We start from the raw sequence: 16,417 nt of genomic DNA, 5'->3' as shown, positions 1-16,417 counted from the left end.
GCTTCATCATCCTTATGAGATGAAATTTGCTCCACCTCCTTCCTAGTACTAACTACTATGCAATGCCACTTGGCATGCATGGTACTTTGTTTGCTACTACTAATAGGACACACATAGGAGAATATTTTGCTGTTGATTTGGACATGTAGTCAGACCTTGACCACCGGCATTGTTTCAAATACTTAGACTGAGAATTGGCAATTCATGGCAGGTTGGTAAATACTTGAGGCTGGGAGAGAGCGGAAAAACAGTCTCGGTTTCCAGAATTTCCGACCAGTAAAAAGAAACTTGCAAAGAACTTGAAAGGGGAACACAGTTTATACAACTAAAGCAATCTGATTTAGCTGTCAGCTCCTGCTCACACATGCATGTTAGGAGATTAATATCTCTATTGGATTTCAGAGAAGAGATATTAAAGACTGAAACAGAGGGCACAAGACATGCTGAACTACTCAAGTGGACCATACATGCTTCTGACATTGCTTTGCTTGAGTGATTGGATGTGGGGCCACTAATTATTAGCATGTGAGCAGAAACTTGACAAGTCTCTGAAGATGAAGTCAGTGTAGCTTGTAAGAGTGCCAACTAAACTTTGCATGTCATTGCTTCATCTTCTGGCCTCAATCTCACAAGTCACAACCTTCCCACCTAGTGGGGTCGCTATCCGCCGTACAGCCTGCGCGACCTTCTCCACGCTCAACTCCAGCTCCTCCACCTCCTCATTCACCGCCCTGAGAGCATCCTGGACAGTCGCCATCTTCCACGCGAGGGCTCCCAGTCTCATATTCTCCACCGACGGCGGCCCAACATCATTGGCTGCTGCTAGGTCGATCTCGTTGTTGCTGCCATCGTTGGCTCTTGTGCTGTTGCCCTCGGTAGTAACCTTTAGATCCTCGTCCTTGGAGTTGACATCATCATCAGTTGTCGTTAGCTCATTCTCTCTTACTATATACACCTGAAAACAATAGGCAGTTGCCAATAATGAAATCACTAAAAGAATCAATGGGCACTGCTGCTGCCATGCATTTGACAAAGAAATATCACAAAAGGAATGTCATATGGAAATTGATGAAACAACTCACCTTGAATTTTTCCGAGCTCACGAGTCGAAAGACGAGGGTGTCGTCGACCTTAAGGCTACGCCTTTCCGCAAAGTTTTTCCACCCGCCGCTAAGTCCATCCCTAGCGACAAGGTAGTTTGCATTGTAACTCCGTCCTTCTTCATCTTCTAGGGTCATCAGAGTGTCTTTCTCTGGAAGATGCTCTTTGCAAAATTTACGCGGGATACCCTGGGGGAGGAACGACGAGAAATTCAAATACAGAGATACCAAAGAAGGAAGCTAACGAACCTCCAAAAAATAAACTTACAAGCCAGAAAACCCCATCGACGTGTGAGGGTTGCATAAGCTTGATGAAGCTTGCTCCTTTTCCTGCCAATTTCTTCATTACCTCGGAAGCTCTTTCGAAAGCAGAGCCACGTGTGTCATGGAAGCTGTAATTTATTGGAAGATTGGTGCGCGAGTCAGACACACTCGAGATGTTTTATTTTAAAGCACTCTACTCACGAAAAAAACAAATAAGAGATGAAGTACCTCGCATATTTCTGCCGGTGGCCATCAGCGTCAGGTGCCTGTCAAACCAAAATATGTGCTTAGTTTGACATACATATTAATCTGCTTGGAAACATTTGTTTTGTTTATATATGAACATGTAATTCTTTCAAGCTTTGAATGAAGAAAATGTCTTAAACCAAGAAATTTTAAATGATCCATGTAGGACCTTACCGTCGGATCATAATCATCATCTTTGTTTCTCTCGCTCTCGCTCTCACCATTGCTACTAATGTTAATGTTGTCGCTGTTAACAAACTCTGGTTTACGCCACATCTTGCTCTTAGCCGACTTGGCGCGTGTTGGCCTCCCTCGAGATCTTCTGTTCGAATATTCGATTGTGAGTCAAACACACTCGATGTCTTTTATTTTTATGACACTCCACTCATAAAAAAATCAACGAGATGGAAGTACCTTGCACATTTCTTTGGGTGGCCATCAATGTCGGATGCCTGTCAAATCAAAACCTGTTCTTAGTTTGACATACATATTAACCTGTACTCACGAACATTTGTTTTCTTATCATTTCACGAAATGAGTCTGATATATAATGACCTTACCATCGGATCATAATCATCATATTTGTTTCCCTCAGTCTCACTCCCACTACTGCTAATGTCGAGGTTGTCATTGTAAACAAACTCCGGTTTACGCCACATATTATTCTTGACAGACTTGGCGCGTACCAGCCTACCTGTCTTCCTCTGTAACACAAGTACACAAATTACTTCATAAAAATTAATCTGCTTACAAGCAACTGTGATCAAGATTTGAATGACAAAAGGCTTAAATCAAGCAATTTAAAATGGTCCATATATGACCATACCACAGGATTATAATCAGCATCTTTGTTTCCCTCGCTATCGCTCTCACTACTGCTACTAATGTTGATGTTGTCGCCGTAAACAAACTCCGGGTTACACCACGTCTTGCTCTTAGCAGACTTGGCGCGTGTCGGCCTCCCTCTCTTCCCCTGTAACACAAGTACACAATCTACTTCTTAAACAGACATGATATACGGACATGTGTTTCTTTCAAGCGTTGAATACAAAAATGCCTCGATGAACCAAATTTCGATATCCCGTTCTTACCATTGGCGCAAAATTATCACCCTTGTCACTCTTGGAATCTGCCAGCCGCGTTCTCTTCACCTATCAAGATAACCAGTGAAAGTAGAGCATCAAACTCAAGATCTATTTGTGTATGCGGCTGAAGGTAAAAGATGACCACCCGCAGAAAAGAAGAAGGTAAAAGATTTGATAATCCAAGCTGAAGTATTGTGAGTTCAGAAATACGACTGGAAGCTCTGTTTACTGGTCTAATTTTCCCCAATATCACAAGAGCAAACACAAGAATGTATTTCGGGAGTGTATCAACTTACTTTCTTCTTTTTAGGTTTATGTGCACACACTTTAACCCGCCCGCCGGGACACTTTGGCTGCTCATCATCCGGCCTCACGACCTGTCAAAAATGAGGTTTAGATTGATCAAGAAGTCATGCGCTTATACATACATATATGTTACAAAATCATGACTATTTAATCTGAAGAAAACACTTACTCTGAGAGGGACAAAGTCGACCTCGCTCTCTGGATCACCGCATTTGTCAGCCGCCATGGGCTGTTGGCCAGCAATAGTGGTGAGCGCAAGCTCCTCCTCCTACGATCATAAAAAAATTGTCATCATTTGGTCGCAAAAAATCGGGCCTCACGTCCTCACGATGAGGTTAATTAGACCAGTCAAGAAGTCACGCACTTATTCGTTACAAAATCATGAATCTAGTTTTTTTTTGCTGGGAAAATCAAGATTCTATCTAATCTGAAGTACAGCAGGCGAACACTTACACTGAGAGGTACATAGTGGACCTCGCTCTCTGGATCATCGCATTCGTCAACCCCCATATTCTGTTGGTCAGCGATAATAGCGAGCGCGAGCCCCTTGAACGTAAAAACTCTTTTTGTTACCATTTCTTGGCAAGAATTTAAATTCAGAATAAAGATCCAAAACATTTTTTTGCAGATAATAAAGATCCAAAACATTGATGAGAGGAGAAGCGTCCGGCCAGATGAATAATTAACCATAAGTAAATAAAGGACAGGAAGGAGATGAGATAAAGGCATGGATGAATGATACATACATGTTCATGTTCATGCGTGGAATTCCATGCATCGAAGACTATCATCGCCATGGCTATGCCTGTGTTTGGTGTTGGTGCTGCACAACGGAAGGAGGAAGAGAAAGACGGTACTACTTAACGGAACGGAGCCAGCAATTGACCGTTGTGCGGCCGGCTAGAGTGATTGACGGGAATTTAGTTAGTTTACAAAAATCCAAAGCGTTCAAAAGCTCTCAAAACGAGCTGGAAATCAGAGGATTTGTTGCCATCCCATGCATGCGGCGGATATATATAGTATGTTTTCCAAAAAATAATCAGAGGATCCTTCTGTACTTGTTGGCTGGTTCATTACCGTTTGTGTCAGCAACTCAGCATCATATCAGACGTACCGTTGATTGATTCTCTTTTCTTTTTGTTGCGAAAAATACAGTTGATTTTTTGCGAAAAATACAGTCGATTGATTCTATATACAAGGGCATCTCCAACGTGGATTACTAAAACGCCTGCAAATACTCTCATGAGACTCTGCCAGACACTTTTCAAGCATCCAACACAAATCACCAAATCGAGCCGGACTATTGAGGGAGGGGCGATGATGGTGGCGCACCTTCGGCTTGCTCCAATGCTTGTAGTCATCGGTAGGTGGTCCACGGACATAGTTGTAATTTTTATTACCTCTGTTGTTTTTTGTACTACCATGATTGAAGATGAATAGATTGAAATTTTCTCGTAAAAAAAATCAAGCCGGACAAGTCCGTATGTTCCAAATCGCACAAGCCGGCCCTAAATCAAGGGAGCTTTAGGGAGGCGTCCGCCATGTCAGACTCCGACAACCCGGACTACCAAAAATCCTTTTCCAACCGTCCGGCTCTAGAACCCTCCATGCATTCACACCAGGTGACTGGAATGGCCCCTACCTGCATTCACGGCAGTGCGGCAACCGAAAAGTCTACCTTGATTTTAAAGCCGGCCAGCCTCCTCCATGCAAATCCTATCCACGCACTCCTTCTCTTCTCCTACGCATCCACCGGCCACCGCACACCACCATATTGCCGGCCGCCGCCATGGGCAAGGAGACGAAAACCAATAAGAACCAAGCGTGGTGGCTACCAAGACACATGATCCGGGGTGGGGCGAGCTCTAGATCTATTTAGAGTCATCACCCACGATCATTGGGCATATCGTCATCCACGGGCCCATCCACTGTGAAGGTGGGGTTGATCTCTTTGGGCGATGAGGAGCAGAAACCAACCTTGCTCATCGTGGCGCCGGCGGCGGACGACAAATTCACCACTTAGATGGAGGAGGTGCTACGGTCATCATTGATTGACCAGGGTCCTACACCACCATCCACTCCACGCAACTGTGTGACGTGCAAATCGAACACCGCTTAAAAGAGGTGCCGCCCCCCCTTCCGCGCAATCGGAGCATCCAAACTAGGTGCGGCATGAAGAAGGAGTTGGCATCCCCGTCGTGTCGCTAGCCGGGCAGACAATGTCGCCAGTCAAGAAGCCAGTGGCGCCCGATCCTTACTGCCGTCAAGAAGAAGGATTCGTCCTCCCCATCAACATCCAAGCCGCTCTCTGAAGAGTGGCTCGGTGGAACCAAGTGACTTTCAGCCCGTCGTTCTAAGGTGTTACAATATATATGGATTGCACTAGCCCTTTCCATCAGTTCGGACTTCTGCTTGCGTTGGCTAGTGCATGAAGCTTAACATGGTATCAGAGTCCAAGGTCTTGAGTTCAAGTCCTGGCTTTCGCAAAATTGCTGGTAGCCCCCCTTTGTGTCCACGTAGAGGCCTCTTGAGTCATACGTGAGTTTCGCGCGCCGTCGCTCTCTTCCGGTTGCACGTGTTGACTTGTCTTCCCTGTCACACGTGAGATGGGGTGTTACAGTATACGTGGATTGCGCTAGGCCCTTTCCATCAGTTCGAACTTTTGGTTGCGTTGGCTAGTGCATGAAACTTGATGGTCTCATGATCGCAAAGCCGCCGGTGCATCCAAATGAGCCGCCACACTCTCCTACAACTACATCCAGAAGGGGCTCCTCTTCCGCAAGCCCTCGTCCTGAGTCAACGTCACCGACCACCTAACATCAAGAAGATATTTGCTCAGATTCTCTCCCATTGATGCCACATCTTTGAAATTTACTGAGCATTATTCTCTTGGAGTGAAGTGCATCATAGGTTCTTGAACTATTTCTTGTTCTGATCTGTCACAGTTACAATCTGTCCTCACAACTAGAATAAACTGTCAGTGAATTTCTTGTTCAGTTTTAAAGGATTGGTGACAACAGATTATGAATTCAAATGCAGGAAGATGCCTATCATCCACATACCTGGCTCCAAGAATGCTTGGCCGATTGCCTTTACAGTTTCGGTGAACCTTTTCTGGCATGTTGGCCAGTTTCCTACATGAGACGAAAAGCTCTACGACAAATTGCTGATTTCCTGAAATACAAAGATGATATTTCACGGTATATCTGCATCGGCGCCGCGCAAAAGGTAAGGCTTGCGGAGGTCTTATCAAAATAATTCAGTGCTGATTTTCAGTGAGCTGTAAATGAACGTCATTTCCTCACAAAGAATAAACATTATTACAGGAATTATCCATGTTATGCTGTTGGTCTGAGAATCCCAATTCAGATGCATTCAAGCACCACTTGGCTAGAGTTGCTGATTTCCTATGGCTCGGCGAAGATGGGATGAAAGTGCGGGTAAATTTTAATGACTCTTGTTTCTGTAATATACAGGGCGAATATATCCTTCCAATTTAAAATGCATCTCAGTCAAATTGAAATTTGTGCACAAACTAACTGATGTTACACAACTTCATTGTTCATTCAAAAGGTGTGTGCAGGTCAATCATGGGATGTCGCTTTCGCCGTACAAGCGATATTAGCGGGTGATGTTGCAGAGGAATTTGGAAGCACTCTCAAGAAAGCACACCATTTCATAAAAGCATCCCAGGTATTAATTTTCCAGAATTGAATCTTGTTACTTATATTTATCTTGACTTAATCCCTAACCCTACTAACTTAATTTTGTTAAGATTGTGGACAATCCTTCAGGTGACTTCGCCAGAAAGTACCGTCACATTTCTGAAGGAGGATGGGCCTTCCAGGTTGCGGATCAGGGCTGGCAAGTTTCAGATTGCACAGCAGAAGCTCTTAAGGTGCGATATCAAATTAACTAAAGATGCAAAATAAGGTGGACAGAACTAAAATGGAAACATGCCTTTCATTTTGCTACTACAAAGTATTGCATTTCATTTTGTTTCAGCCTTTCAGGCTTTTGTAATTCCTCTGTTTCAGGCTCTGTTACTGCTCTCAAAGTTTCCGTCAGATATCGTGGGTGATCAGATGGAAACATGCCGCTTCCATGATGCAGTGAACATATTATTATCTTTACAGGTGTGGAAACACATGTTGTACTTCAGATTCTATATTTTGGTCTGTGCATAGACAGGGGCATGTCCGTAAAGTTGGGTAAATGTTAGTTTTCAGTTTGATGCTAGTGAATAATTCAGCACTAAGGCCATATGACTGGTAACGAAAGGCAGATTCAGTACAAGCAATGTCTACTCTTATGTGCAAGTTCTGTCAGGTTGTGTAAAAATGATTTGACACTAGTAGGTTGTCTGCAGAATCCTAATGGTGGCTATGGAACTTGGGAGCTAGCTCGTACACATCCTTGGATGGAGGCAAGTGTCTTGTAAAACACCTGCACTTCATGCTATTATTATTTGGAGTTTAGGAAACTCAATTTAACATTGGGTAATGAGACTTTTAATATTTTTTTCCCTTTTTCAGAATTTAAACATGACAGAGATATATGCAGACATCATGGTGGAGCATCAGTAAGAAATCTACAACTTTTCTTAGCAATAGCTCTTGCATGTGACTCAATATTAATACGCATACATATCACAGGTACGTCGAGTGTACCTCGTCGGTCATCCAAGCATTGGCCCTGTTTCGGCAAAAATACCCCGTGCATCGGGAAGATGAAATAGAACAGTGCATCAGGAGAGCGACAGAATTCATCGAGAAGTCACAGAATGAGGACGGTTCATGGTCAGTCTACTATCAAAAGAAATCTAGTGTTTATAAGTATTAACAAGGAGAAGGTGTGTTCTTGACACATTGCTACCTTTCATTAGCTAACTAAACAAGAAAATGGTCACATATTGAACTTTTGGCAAAATGCTGCAACTTCTCTTGATGGAGAAATTAGCAATCGATGGTCATTAAGTTATTTTGCAGGTTTGGATCATGGGGTGTTTGCTTCACATATGGCACATGGTTTGCTATAGAGGGCCTATCAGCAGTTGGACAGTGTTAACAATAACAGCACCTACATTCGGAAGGCTTGCCAGTTTCTATTATCGAAGCAGCTAAGGAATGGTGGATGGGGTGAGAGTCATCTTTCATCCACAACCAAGGTAAACGCCATCGAATGACTTCTTATGTTGATGAACAGAAAGTGCTCACATCTTTGAGAAAATCAAGGATCCTGACAAAGAAAATATTCTTTATTCTTTCTTCTTCCTTTTTTTTTTCTTGTTTTACGGGGTTATTCTTTCTTCATTTCTTTCTTCAATATACCTTGAAACAAGATACTGGCAAAAACACATGCACTTCCTATGGTAACTGATCACACATGTCATCTCAAATTCTAAACAGGCTTACACGAACCTAGATGGGGAGAAATCACACATAGTCAACACCGCATGGGCGATGTTGGCGCTAATGAAAGCTGGACAGGTGTTCACTTCTCTTTCTCTCTCCAAATGTCAAATTCCAAAGAACTACCATGGAGTTAATGCACCTTTAGCTCCAGAATAATCGAACCAATCTATAGTATAGCTTCTGATCTTGGAAAAAAAATTATAGGATAACTTCAAGGTTCAGGTTCTAATTAATTCCATTGAATTATGAAGTATTGAATTAATTCTAGCTTTTCTTCGAAGTTCAGGCCGAAAGAGATGCATCTCCTTTGCACAAAGCAGCAGGACTTATCATGAACATGCAACTCGGCAATGGTGATTTCCCTCAGGAGGTAACTAACTGCTACAATGTACCATGTGTTATACACTTATACTACAATTTGATCCAAAATCCTATATTCTTATCTTATAATGCTATAATTAAATGCTATAATTTGTATGTTATTATGCAGGAAATGATTGGAAGTTTCTTGAAGAATGGCCCCTTATGTTATATGGCTTATCGCAATATATTCCCCATATGGGCCCTTGGAGAGTATCATAGATTGGTACTTTGCTCCGACTAAATTAGTTACTTCGGGTTTGGAGAAACTGAATTATGCTCCTCTGCTGGCAATGCTACCCTATGAACCCGGCAGGCTGAAAGTGATTTCTTGAAAGAAAGAGAAGATTTGTATGTCTTGAAGGAAGAAACAAGAAGATAGTCGAGTAATTATAGGTGGTGTGCATATATGAACATGGTACAGAATATTATCTGTTGTAATCGATTCATTAATTTGTTGTAAATTGTACATGATTCCCCAATTTTTTTTGTACAATCATTGTTATGCAGATGTATTAGTACTATTAAATAATTAATTATTGATACAGTAGCTTGTTGTGTACTTTATGCAATTAATTATTAGTGCACAATGGTACAGATAGTTGTGTACTGTACTGCATAGTACTGTGAATTAATTATTATTAGTACTGGTATTCCATATATTTTTAGTATTAGTTAAGCTATTGCAGTAGCTTGTTGATTTATTATTATTATTATTATTATTATTATTATTATTATGGAAAACTCTTAAAAACAACCGGATGATCTTTTCTCTCTAAAGCCATCTCCACTACTCGCCATGTGCCCCTGTGAGGTCCCGCCCGCCGCTCTCGTTCTAACCTTATCTCTTTACAGAGTCATCTCTTCCACATATTTCTCCCTCTCCCTTCCGTCTTCTTCGTCATGCACGGGCAGAGGAGAGGCCCCCATGACGAGCAGCACCACCGCCGCTGCCTGCTGCAACTATCCCCCCCCCCCCCGGCACCCGGCCTTCTTCTTCTCCCTCGAAATCGCCGCCCTCTGCCTAAGGATACTCATAGTGGGGAGGATCATATACTAGTATCATGCATATGATACTAGTGTATGATACCACCTTCATAGTGCATAGTATCATAGGACCTTATTTATCGCCATGCATGACACAAAGTAGTATAGTATTTATTATATTACGGTATTTACCTATGTTACTCTAACCCTCTCTCTCTTCTTTAATTATATGCCACATCATCATGTTTGCTATTCCTGAATGCATGATACCGGCTATGATAACCCCACTATGGCCAGCCTAATATTTCTTCCCACGGGAGCTGATACTCCCCTCCCTTTGCCACCCCATGGATCTCGTCGTTGACCGCTGCCGGCATTGCAAAACGGCTCGTCGACTGTTGTCGGCGTTGCACGCCAAGGGCGTCGGGGAGGGGGGGGGGCTATGCAGCAGCTCATCGACTTTTGCAGCGCTGCAAACAAGACGGCTGAAGGATCATCGACGCTGCGATGCAGCACTCTCCGGTGTTGCTAGAGTTCGAGGAGGCGTCGCCGTGCTGTGGGAGGGTGGTGTCGTTAGCGCTGCTGCGGCGAAGCTGCAATGCAGCACACGCGTTGATGCGACCGTTGATCTCACCGGTGGGCAGAAGCTTCAACGCAACATCCATGGTGTTGCGCGGGCGGCAGAGCTGTGATGCAACTGTATTGTTGCAAACGGCGGACCTCATTGGCAGAGCTACAGTGCAGCGTGGATGGTGCTACCACCAGCGACTTCACCGGCGACGGAGCTGCAGTGCAGCGTGGATGGTGCTGCCACCAGTGACCTCACCGACGACGAGCTGTAGTGCAGCGTGCTGCTATCGTCTCATCGTGGCGCGACAGAGTTGCGATGTAGCGCATGTACTGCAGGGACCAGAAAATCTCACCAACGGCGGAGCTCCAGTGCAGTGGGCATGGTGCTACCCGCCGGCGACAGAGCTGTAGTGCAGCGGACGTGGCGCTGCGTGCCGGCCGGCGGAGCTGCAGTGCAACATGCCGGTGGGCACCGGAAATGCAGTGCTACTGTCAATCTGCCAATGGAGGGTGCGGGTGCTGCGGTTCAGCTTTGCTGCGTTGACCAATCGACCGGTTCGTGAGCAATGGATCCGACGGCCCAGGACCTGACTCCTAGAAAATCGGTCGGTTGATTTGTAGCAATCGCCTTTTACTATTAGTTATCCCAATCCAGCATGATGGTCTCATGATCGCAAAGCCGCCGGTGCATCCAAGTGAGCCGCCACACTCTCCTACAACTACATCCAGAAGGGGCTCCTCTTCCGCAAGCCCTCGTCCTGAGTCAACGTCGCCGACCACCTAACATCAAGAAGATATTTGCTCAGATTCTCTCCCATTGATGCCACATCTTTGAAATTTACTGAGCATTATTCTCTTGGAGTGAAGTGCATCATAGGTTCTTGAACTATTTCAGAGGTGTCACGTAGATCCTCGAACTATGAAAATCATTATCCAGGTCCTTAAAGTGCAATATGTGTGTTATCCTGGTCCTCAAACTGTTTCAAAGGTGTCACATTAGTCCTTAAACTATTTCGAAGGTGTCACATATATACACTTATTACACTTCAAGGATTTTTGAGGACCTAGATGACACTTTTCATAGTTTAAGAACTTATGTGAGACCATAGAAATAGTCCAAGGACCTACAATGCACTTCACTCTTCTCTTGGATACAGATAGAAGAAAGAAAGTGGACACCTTAATATATTTGTACACACGTTTTTTTAGGGAAATACATTAATATCGCAAATATACCAATTACACCCAACCTCTGCATCTACAAGACGTCACAAAACATCCAGGATGCACACATCCAAAGGACAAAAGAGAAAAAGGAAAAAACAAAGGTCACGCCACATCGACCAACTCCTCTCGGCAGTAGCACACCAACCACCACCAAATACAACACCCAGAAAACACAAGAGGTCTCCAAACGCAATGCCTTCAAGAAGTGAACAGTGCACAAGCGCCATGTTTGCCCGATCCAAGATCTTAGATTTTCACCCTGAAAGAAGTCCGAGCTCTCAAAACAATTCCTTCAGCAAGGCAGTTGCATGGCACAACCAATGAACCTTAGGCTTTCACCCTGAAAGTCATGACTCGACACCCAAAGAGCAACACCAAAAATGAAATCCTACAATATTGCCGCCCCCACTTACTAGTGCTGCTTCTGAGAGTTATCAAACACCTGGCTGACTCCATCACCGCCAAGGCCCTGTATTTGGACACGCGGATATAGTCCAGAATGTGACGAGGAATGTTTTTGAAAGATCTCTAGATGAGCAAGCTGGTCCAAGTTGAAACGGGAGGAAAGTTTACAACTAAAGCATTCTGATTTAGCAGTTAGCTCCTACTCACAGACGATATTATAGAAGATGAAGGTCTCAGTGGGATTTAAGAAAGCTGCTTTCGGAGAGGAGAAATTGAAGATTCAAATGGAGGACACAAGACATGTAGTGGAATATATAAAGTTCAACCACTAAAAAAAAAAGAGTTCAGAACCGCTAGAAATGACATTGAGATTTGAGAAATTGGATGTTCAGTAGCTGTTTGGCACACATATACATAATAAAACACCTTTCCTGTTGCACAAGTTGAAGCTGATGTGCACATGAAAACACCGTCCTAGATAGTTACTCAAGATTTGCACAAGTTGGTGATGTTTTTGTCACCATGGTGCCGTTTCCATCCGCCACACAGCCTGCACAAACTTCTTCACGCTCGACTCCAGCTCCCCCACCTCTTCATTCGCCGCCTTGAGAGCATCCATGACAGTAGCCATCTTCGACGCAAGGGCTCTCATCCATGACAGTAGTCTTATTTTCTCCATCGACGCCATCATCATCATTACACTCTGCATCCTCCTCATTACGCTTGACATCATCATCTTCCTTAGAGCTGACATCATCATTAGTTGTCAGTCAACTCACTATGTCTTATTGTATATACCTGAAAACAATAGACAATTGGGCACTGCTTCTGCCGTGCATTTGACAAAAAATAATCACAAAGGAATGCCATATGGAAATTGATGAAATAACTTGCCTTGAATTTTACTGAGCTCACGAGTCAAAAGATAAGGGCGTCACTGACCTTATGGCTATGCTTTTCCGCAAAGTTTTTCCACCGGCCGCTAAGTCCATCCCTAGCGACAAAAAGTTGACATGTGTTGAATAAAAGTAACAATTGAAAATGACAAAAGAAACAAAAAGAAGTGAAGAAAACCAATCAAACCTGAAAAAGAAACAAATAAACCATAAAAAGGGCAAAGAAAAACAGAACAAAACTAACAAAAGAAAGAGTGAAACAGTGAAAATCGAGAAAGAAACGAAGAAAAATGAAAAAATGCGAAAGAGAAATAGAAAACCGAAGAAAAGAAGAAATAAAAAAATCAAACCCAAAAAAGAAACAAATAAACCCTAAAAAGGAAAAGAAATATAGAAGAAAACTAACAAAAACGAATGAAAACAGTGAAAATTGAGAAAGAAACAAAGAAAAATGGGGGAAAAATGCAAAAAGGAAATAGACAACCGAAGAAAACGAAGAAAAGAAAAAAAACCAATTAAAATGGAGAAAAGAAACAAAGGAACTGAAAAGAAATCATAGAAAAAAAGAACAGAAAACCATTGAAAACCGAGAAAAGAAATGAAGAAAACTAGTGAAAATAGGATCCACTAAACCATGCACCATTGGCAACATACACTCGTTTGCTCTAGAATGCTCTATTGAATTGCACCTAGACTATGGCTTGTATGGTCTAGGAACAAAATGCTTTACACACTTGATTTTCCACACCCCCTTTGAGATATTTAATCGTGCTTAAATGGACTCATGGACATACATAATATATATAAGGAACACTTAGTTTGCTACATATAGCTCGGAATATACAAAAAAGTTGCACAGAAAACCAAGTCATATGGTAAATGGGAACACGAATTCTACTTTGTTTAATTACAATATGTGGCATCTACTCTCTCCGTCCCATAATATAAGAGCTTTTTTAACACAGTGTTGAAAAAGATCTTATATTATGGGATGGAGGGAGTAGTTCACAAAATATGACGTTTTAGGCATAGTTTCAGTTACTACGAAAGTATAACAACATATGTTGTTTTTATATGTGTCTTAATTTATTATTATTATGTTGAGTTTCATACATATAATTAATGGCCCATTGTACGTTTTGAGGGTCATATTCATGTAGAAAATGTCATGATTTTGTGAAATTGAAGGCCTAACTTAGAAAAATCAAACATACAAGGAGCGACTCTAGGCGAATAATAAGCCTTAAGATTGGACTCTCCATGTGAATCCCACCTCAATCCACTTCATCTATTCCAATTTAGTGAGAAACATTGAGGAACCCATCATCAGGAAGTAAATGAGTAAAGTGATTGGAAGGGATAGCACAATAGTATATCATCAACAACACATTAGTGCAAAAGTCATTCTTCTACAACATCGTGATAGATAAAATACAAAATGTAATATAAATGTCTCGTATATACAATGGCATGGACACAATACATCGAACAAATATATAGCAACTGTGCTGCAGAACACAATGAATTGATTTGTTGTATGCATTTGTTTATGTTTAGCTCAAAAGCCCACCCTACTTCTCTCCACTTCTTTTAGGCACCAAGCCCATATGGCCGTATACCTAATCAGCTAAATCCATTATTCAAAATCCCATCAACTAGGGCCCTCAAATTTATGAGGCGTGATACGCGTTGATCGGATAATAATCCTAGAAGATCAACCGCTCGGTCGTCCATTTGATGCCGCGAACGGAGATCTGATCCCTCCCCATGAGACACTGGGACTTTGCAGCAAGCTTCGTGTTGCGCTCAACCCTTTGCAACACGATCCTGCTTGTTGCAATCCCTCCAAACATTTTTCTTGTTCTTTTTCTGCCCGACAGCAGTCCGATCTGCTCATAGAGATTTTACAACAAGTCTCATGTTGCAGTCAACACTTTGCAACATGAGCCTTGTGCAATCGCTCGAACATTTTCTTTTCTAATGCGACGGCCTTTCGATCTACTCGTTGAGTCTTTGCAAAAAACAATTCTCTTATTTCTCTTAGCACTTTGCAACACGTGCCTTTGTGACAATCCTCATGTTGCACTCAGCACTTTGCAACACGATCCTTGTTGCAAACCCCGAATATTTTTTTCCTTTTTATGTATCTGATATGCTCGTTGAGCCCTCGTGTTGCACTCAACGCTTTGCAACACGAGCCTTGTTGTGATCCCCTCAACAGTCATTTTTCCTACGGGAGCTGCAACTTAGTTCATGTGCCGCCCACGCGTCTTGCAACAAGGGTTGTTGCAAGACGTCTCAGTCAGGGGCACACATCATGCATACGACACGACGGATGTTTCACGTTCGATCGTCTAGTTGGGAAGCGTTTCCAAAAAATATATTGGGGAAACATATGTTGTACTGCCTCCGTCTAGGTGAATAAGTCATCTTAGGTTGTGCACCGACCAAGGCGGAGGGAAAACGAGAGAACCTAAGCGAGATAAAGGGTGAATTTTATTACTCAAAATGAAGCACAGATAATACAAACATAGTGAGCACACACTCGGCCTCTGCGTAGCTAGTATTGACACAACCAACACCAACTCACTCACACACACACAAAAAAAAACTCCGGCAAATAGCAAAGTGTCATATAAGGCCAAAGTTATGCCTAAGCGAGAGAAAAAAATTCTGTCCTGAAGCATTCTGAATCACGATCGACAAACTACGATAATAACCATATCCACACCAACTATCTCATAACACCACATTGGACATCAAGATTCTTCAACAGCGACGCTTTCAGGAACGGAACGACGCTCGAGCATCACCATCACTAGAACCAACTACCAAAAAGCAGAGTCTAGGTTTCCACCTTGAAGAAACAATCCAAGCATATCCGAGCAATACCTTCAACAAGGTAACGACAGCAAAACATCGTCATTGCCAGGTATAACCGGCATGGGCCAGACCTAGGTTTTCAGACCGGAGCTCGAGACCAGGTACTCAAAAAGCATCACAATCAAAGTCAAGCATGTGTTCTACATGTGTTGGGTTAGAAAACCGACAGCCGCCACTGCGCAACCATACCCTCTGTGGCAAGCCATTGTCGATAGATTGCATAACATCGTCGAAGCAACCACCGTATCTTGGAGAGTATCACTCGCAAAGACCTTACAGTCACCATCGTAGTCCGCCGTGAGGCCGCTGCCACGCGGGAGCACCTCACCACCGATTGCCACCTCGCCGGCCTTGAACACCATCGTGTAGATCCGGCCAAGCCTGCAACTGCCGGTCAAACCCCCACACGTACCAGCCGCGCTGGAAGCCTTGCCGAAGAGAATCCCGATATAGCTGAGGACGTCAGGGCCTGTGACTTGGGGTGGGGGACGCCCGTGGCGGCGCGCAGCGGCAGGGCCAACAAGTTCGACGGCAATACATCGCTATACCCAGGCCGGGAGGGCGGCAGCAACATTGTCGCGGAGCCTCACTCTGACGCCTGAGAACATAACGACGCTCGAGCAGGACAAGGAGTTCTGGGCCGCCATCACCCCGGATGCGCTGCTACCTGTGCC

The 16,417-nt window shown here is 43.4% G+C and overlaps 1 protein-coding gene and 1 pseudogene across 1 annotated transcript; one reads left to right on the top strand and one right to left on the bottom strand.

The window, feature by feature from the left end:
• Nucleotides 1-607: 607 nt before the first annotated feature.
• Nucleotides 608-3,798, bottom strand: LOC147956702 (uncharacterized). Its single transcript, XM_087531426.1, has 13 exons — nt 3,748-3,798; nt 3,455-3,547; nt 3,171-3,269; nt 2,992-3,072; nt 2,702-2,761; nt 2,437-2,583; nt 2,171-2,314; nt 2,025-2,062; nt 1,785-1,932; nt 1,593-1,630; nt 1,369-1,492; nt 1,083-1,289; nt 608-955 (listed from the first exon to the last, which is right to left on the bottom strand). The coding sequence occupies exons 1-13, from the start codon at nt 3,796-3,798 to the stop codon at nt 608-610; spliced, it is 1,578 nt and encodes a 525-aa protein (XP_087387552.1).
• LOC147956701 (lupeol synthase-like) lies at nt 3,797-9,281 on the top strand (annotated as a pseudogene).
• The last annotated feature ends 7,136 nt before the right edge of the window (nt 9,282-16,417 follow it).

Source organism: Triticum urartu, chromosome 7A (genome assembly GCF_056163025.1).
Source record: "Triticum urartu cultivar PI428250 chromosome 7A, HENAU_Tu73, whole genome shotgun sequence".
Lineage (NCBI taxonomy): Eukaryota > Viridiplantae > Streptophyta > Magnoliopsida > Poales > Poaceae > Triticum > Triticum urartu.
This window is presented reverse-complemented; position numbering and strand designations above follow the sequence as displayed.